The sequence below is a fragment of the Medicago sativa genome, chromosome 7 (assembly GCF_051527215.1).
Source record: "Medicago sativa cultivar Bolivia chromosome 7, Bolivia_mono, whole genome shotgun sequence".
In the NCBI taxonomy this organism is placed as follows: Eukaryota; Viridiplantae; Streptophyta; class Magnoliopsida; order Fabales; family Fabaceae; genus Medicago; species Medicago sativa.
Window position 1 is genome coordinate 87,393,656 of NC_140755.1, and position 6,326 is coordinate 87,399,981.

The 6,326-nt window shown below is 30.5% G+C and overlaps 1 protein-coding gene across 1 annotated transcript; it reads left to right on the forward strand.

The window, feature by feature from the left end:
• The first annotated feature begins 2,910 nt into the window (after window positions 1-2,910).
• On the forward strand, window positions 2,911-6,326 carry GPDHC1 (6-phosphogluconate dehydrogenase family protein). The gene is made up of 5 exons (XM_085723008.1): window positions 2,911-3,650; window positions 4,261-4,482; window positions 5,082-5,329; window positions 5,512-5,651; window positions 5,952-6,326. The coding sequence occupies exons 1-5, from the start codon at window positions 3,011-3,013 to the stop codon at window positions 6,073-6,075; spliced, it is 1,374 nt and encodes a 457-aa protein (XP_085579134.1). The 5' UTR covers window positions 2,911-3,010; the 3' UTR covers window positions 6,076-6,326.

Sequence of the window (6,326 nt, forward strand, 5' to 3'; positions counted from 1 at the left end):
ATAAAACCCTTTTGTATATTGTCACTAAATATAAGTCCGTTTGCCAATTTTTAGATACATTTATTTCTTTTTAAAATGTTCAAGTCGACATTTTGTGCATTATTTATATATAAATGATAATTTAGTATGAACAAATTGTGTACATTATTCCATCAACTTTTATTAATTTATATGTGAAAAGTGTTGAAGAATCTTATGCTTAGAGATAAGGCGCATTAACTATTCTATTAATTTTTCTTAATATATGTGAAAAGTGTTGAAGAATCTTATACGTAAGATAATGTAAGAGTTGTAACATTCAACGAATTGTGGGTAAATTTGCATGTTCTGAAGCTAAATTTTTGCAACAATTTTTTTTTTTAAGAAACGAAAGAATAATTCATTAATTAAAATCATAAGGCACAAGAAATGCCATGACAAACCTAATAATTCATTAACCTAAATTGTAGTGCTAGAGACACTTTTTTTTATCACCCTTTTTAACATTCACTATTTTATTGGATGAAATGAATGAATCCTATATTTTAAAAATGGGTTCCATAAAATGTTATGAGACACATGAATTTCATCCAAAAAAATTAATGAGTGCTAGAGAGATTTGAAAAGGAAGTTTTTCTAGCACTCCTCATACTAGTTTTCCAATAAGTAAAATAAGGCACTAAAACAACCTAAATCAATATATGATGTTGGAAGATTTATAACACGACTCTTGTGGGATTTTTAATTTGATCTTTCACTATCAACCTAAATATAGTTTCATAACATGTCAAAATGACCTAACTTGTAGGGATATCCTAAGACACCCATTAAAGAACCCAAACCCTAATTCCAGAGCTTAAAACCCGTAAATTTGTGACCAATTGCCATCATTGAGCTAGAACTTTCCATTAACAAATGCTTTTTTTATCATTAATGTACGAGTCTTACAAACGAGTGCACTTGAAGCACAAGTATTCATTAAGCATTTTAAAATAAACAATTAATTTTTAAATAAGTCAAATATTTCAATTTCTAATATATTGAATGCACATATTTTTATAATATTTATCACTTACTATGGTTCTTAAAGAATGTCTCGAAGACATCCGTTAACAATTTTTTTTAATGTAGTATTTCAAGACTAAGACAAGTTCAAAGCAGGAGGAGGCTTATATGAAGCAGAACAATATTTAATATGTGTCCGGCAACCACGAGAAGGAGACAAATAATAGGGCACCACATCACATGAAACTACTTGCAAAGTCATGCAACATTAATGACCGTTGGGGAAGTTGGCCATACCCAATACCTTTAATGCTAACAGATTGATTGCTGACAATGACACCTATGTCAAAATGATTCAACCCTCAAGACTACTCTTTCCATCCCTTATTGGAGTACAAAATTCAAAATATTAAGAAAAATAGTTCTAACATTAAATTTGTTAAAATTGTGTTATTTTTCCACCATAATTAGCCTCACATTACCGGTCCTCCATTCGGTCTTATATATAAAGAAGAGCTTGATAAATAAAAGTTGATATATTTGATTTAAAAGTTAAATTAAATACATCAATTTTTGGTAACTCAACTTTCTCTTAGATAGATGACTGTTCTGTTAAGAATATCTAACAACGAAATGTTACTATTAGCCACAATATTTGATGTCAATAATTATAATAAATGTATATTTTATCTTTTTTTTATAAATATTTTAACATAAATTATAAGTTAATAGATATATCATGTATATTTAGACATCTAAAAATCATATAAATTTGACTATAATTTGAATTGTTAATGTATATGTATATTTAAATAGAAGAATTTTTTGGTATCCTAGAGATCTATTGAGTGCCCGGTGGCAAAACTAATTCAAAAATTAATTAGTTTATTTTAAAATAATTAAATATAAAAAACTGACATCTCATTAAATGATTGAGTGATGATGCACACCCAATTAAACTATGTGGCACCAAAGTATATACCCAATTATTTTTTTAGTTTATTTTTTTGGCTAAAAAAAATAGATATATTTTACAGTTAAAATCATGGTTAATTATGTTTAATTATTGTAATAATGAATTGGTCAAGCTAAAGTAAATCAACCCTTCTTCAATGAAGGACCATAACTTGGTAGTTTCTAGCACGAAAGTTTGGTTTTTTATAGGTACATCGTGTCTTGTTGTAGTTGGGTAGATGAACTAACAACAATAGACGGAGAAAACAAAGTATGTTGAATGTATTTTTCTTTCTCCATACCCCTTATCTACTCTTTTGGCTTGGCATGTGCATTTAGAAACTACTTCATCCATTTTAAATGCCATCCTTTAAAGTTTTTCTGCACATATATATAATAAGAAAATTATAAATGCTAAATGATTATAACAATTATATAAAGGTATAATTAAGTGTTAATTATTGTCATAAATCATCATAAAAGAATAATAAAATATAATGAAATTAAATCAGTGTATACAATTTTAATTAGATAATAAAATTGAATTTTTTTTTATTGTATCATAAAATACAAAATGACAAAAAAATCATTTTTCAAAAACAAAACAGTAAATTGATTTTTTATTTTATTTATAAATTATATAGCAATAGTCATTTATAATGAAGGTAGTTGTAAAAAACAAATACTAGAAATGGACACAAATTTTGTTTTCACAAGGAGAAATGGGCACATATATGTTCCATGATTCATGCATTGAATGTGTCAATAAATAATGTTCAGCATTGGTCAAGCAATATCTACCAACAAGATTTGATTTACCACATTCCAATGCTGCTGCATATTTTCTTAACCCAAAATCTTATTCTTATCCTAACAAGTAACAAGAATAAATTTTGGTAGTTGAGTTATCAAAAATTGAAGGTAACACACAATGTTAGTATATTAATAGGACTCTCACTTTAGTTTATAGATACACAAAAACCTAACAACCTACATTCACATTTTCAAGTTTTCATCCCATATTTGGTTCTTCCTAGTACTTCTTTGATTCATTTTCTTTTAGTTTTTGATCATGGTGGGAAGTATTTTGGGAAATGGATCATCTCAGAATCATAATAATGGATTAGAGGAGAAGCTTGATGAGTTTAGAAGACTAATTAGTAAAACTAATGGTGATCCATTAAGAATTGTGTGTATTGGAGCAGGTGCTTGGGGAAGTGTTTTTGCAGCACTTTTACAAGACAGTTATGGTCAATTTAGAGACAAAGTACAGATCAGAATATGGAGAAGAGCAGGAAGAGCAATTGATAGATCAACAGCTGAACATCTCTTTGATGTTATCAATTCAAGAGAAGATGTTTTAAGAAGGTTGATAAGACGTTGTGCTTATCTAAAATATGTTGAAGCAAGACTTGGTGATAGGACACTTTATGCTGATGAAATTCTTAAAGATGGTTTTTGTTTGAATATGATTGATACTCCTGTTTGTCCTTTGAAAGTTGTTACTAATTTGCAAGAAGCTGTTTGGGATGCTGATATTGTTGTTAATGGTTTGCCTTCAACCGAAACTCGTGAGATTTTCGAAGAGATTAGTAAGTATTGGAAGGAGAGAATCAGTGTTCCTGTTATAATCTCTCTGTCTAAAGGTATTGAAGCTGCATTGGAGCCTGTTCCTCATATTGTAACTCCCACAAAAATGATTCATCAAGCAAGTAAGAATTTCTTTTCCATTTCTGTTTGCCTTTGCAAGGATTGAACAAGTAGATTTGAATAATTGAAAATGGTGGTTAGTCACGTCACGTCCAAATTAGTGGTTAATGAATTAACGTCGGTGGTTAATGATTTTGACACCTATTATATTCATTAATCATCGATTGAACACGTTTAACAATCTATTTGAGATGTGTTAACCACTTAAAAGTTGTCGCGAAAGTTGTCTAAATTTGAATGCTATACCAATAGCGCATCTGATATCTGGATGCTATACAAAATATGTTACCGAAAATCTTGAAGTTCTTCTTGAATCAACCGTAACGAATTCAATTTACAAAAACTTATTGTGTTCGTTTTCATACTGAAGCACATTACAAATCAGTTGCTGAATTGCGATATTTCTCTGGCAAAAACTTATATATTTCGTATCCAGAATGTGTTTGATTCCAAGAAATGAATTTGTACTTAGTAGTCCTTATATTTTAGCAATTACTCTCTTAATTTGATTTTTTTTCATTAGATTTTGTAATATCATATAGCCTTATTTCAATGCAAAATTTTAATCCTTTCATCCCTCATTCTTCACTCTTTGCACTGCAAAATCGACAGCTGGAGTGCCTATGGAGAACATACTTTATCTTGGTGGTCCAAATATTGCTTCAGAAATCTACAACAAGGAGTATGCCAATGCTCGAATTTGTGGAGCTGAGAAATGGAGGAAACCTTTAGCAAAATTTCTTAGACAACCACATTTCATTGTATGGGATAATAGTGACCTTGTCACACATGAGGTCATGGGTGGATTGAAAAATGTCTATGCAATTGGAGCTGGTAAGCTTCATTTTTTTTGCTATCGCTTTATGTCTTCATGTTTTGGTATGTGTAATGTTGTCTATTTCACATGTTCATTCACTCCCCTGCAAAAATATTAGAGCAGTAAAGTAGAAAGATACGAAAAACGTAAATAGAGAGCACACAATATTTGATCACGAAGTTCAACCGATTGTGCCTGTCTCAGGCTACAGTGCGGCTGCAGTACCTTTATATTATTCCAACTTAGGATTTACATAACTTGTGTTTATATACTCGCCCTGCTCGAGCGATTTTTCCACTTATCGTTAAACTGTCTCCGTTGAGGTTAGAACTCTGTCCCTTGAGACTACTAGGCTAAACTCTTAGCACTAAGATGACACCTCATAGAAAAATATTTAGATATTATAGATATGATTGATAATGCATGCAACTGTAAATTGAATTAAGGTTTTCAAGTCACCTTCACATGCTATAGAGACAAGAAGAAACTATTAACTTGAAATTTGAGAAAGGAGTTCAAAATACCTCAAATGTTATAATGCCATTTCCATGTTTTAACATTTACTTTATGATTTGCAATGCATATAACCTGCTTTTCATTGTAATGATATAATCAGGAATGGTAGCATCCCTTACCAATGAGAGTGCTACTAGCAAATCTGTATACTTTGCACATTGTACTTCAGAGATGATATTCATCACTCACCTGCTAACTGAAGAGCCTGAGAAACTTGCTGGACCATTACTAGCTGATACTTATGTGACATTGTTAAAAGGTCGTAACGCGTGGTACGGTCAGATGTTAGCTAAGGGTGAACTAAGCCCGGACATGGGTGACAGCATTAGTGGCAAAGGAATGATTCAGGTATAAAAACTAATAATATTAACATAGACCGTTTCAAAAAACAAAAAGTTTTTAGCAAACTTATATGTAATTTTCTTGAGGTTTTCAATTGCATCTTCATAATGTCAAACTTGTATAATTATAATTTATATTCATTGATCTCTAAACAAAAAATGCTGTCACATGCCATTTATCTCTACTAGGGAGTGTCTGCAGTGGAAGCATTCTTTGAGCTTTTGAGCCAATCAAGCCTAAATGTATTGCATCCTGAAGAAAAAAAGCATGTTGCTCCTGTTGAACTTTGCCCTATCTTGAAGACACTCTACAAAATATTGATATCCAGGTAATCAATCTCCTAACAATAATTAACAAGAGTATAATTAACAAAAGCCTTTGTTGTTAAGTATGAGTAATTAGAGGATGTGAAGTGAGGGTAAACATGTTTGATTGATTAAAATATTTCAATGATACAATAGGTGCTCTAATTTTATATTATAACTTCTAATGCCAAAATAAGTTAGGTTAAATGTAGCTTTAGTCTATTTACTCTACCCTTAAACTTGTTATCTTTTGAGCACTTCAAACTCCAAATAATAATACATTTGGTAATCTCTATGTTTCTGGTGTATGTTTAATTTCTTAGGGAACAATCAACACATGCAATTCTAAAAGCTTTGAGGGATGAAAATCTGAATGATCCACGAGAACGCATTGCAATTGCACAAAGTCATGCTTTCTACAGGCCTTCACTTCTTGGACAACAGTGATTGTTTTCCCTTGGCAAAAACAAGTGTGGATGGAAACATGGTATATAGGAAACAATAGTCAAAGGGACATATAATAATAATAATATATGTATTATTTTTTATGAGTTTTTTGTTTTACATTATTGTCTGTACATATATGTCAAAATATAAGACTAAGCATTTAGATTGATGATTTTCCAAAAAAAACACTGCATTGTGGCCAAAATTGGAGCAACACTTCTTTTGAATTTAATTTCAATTTTCATTAAAAA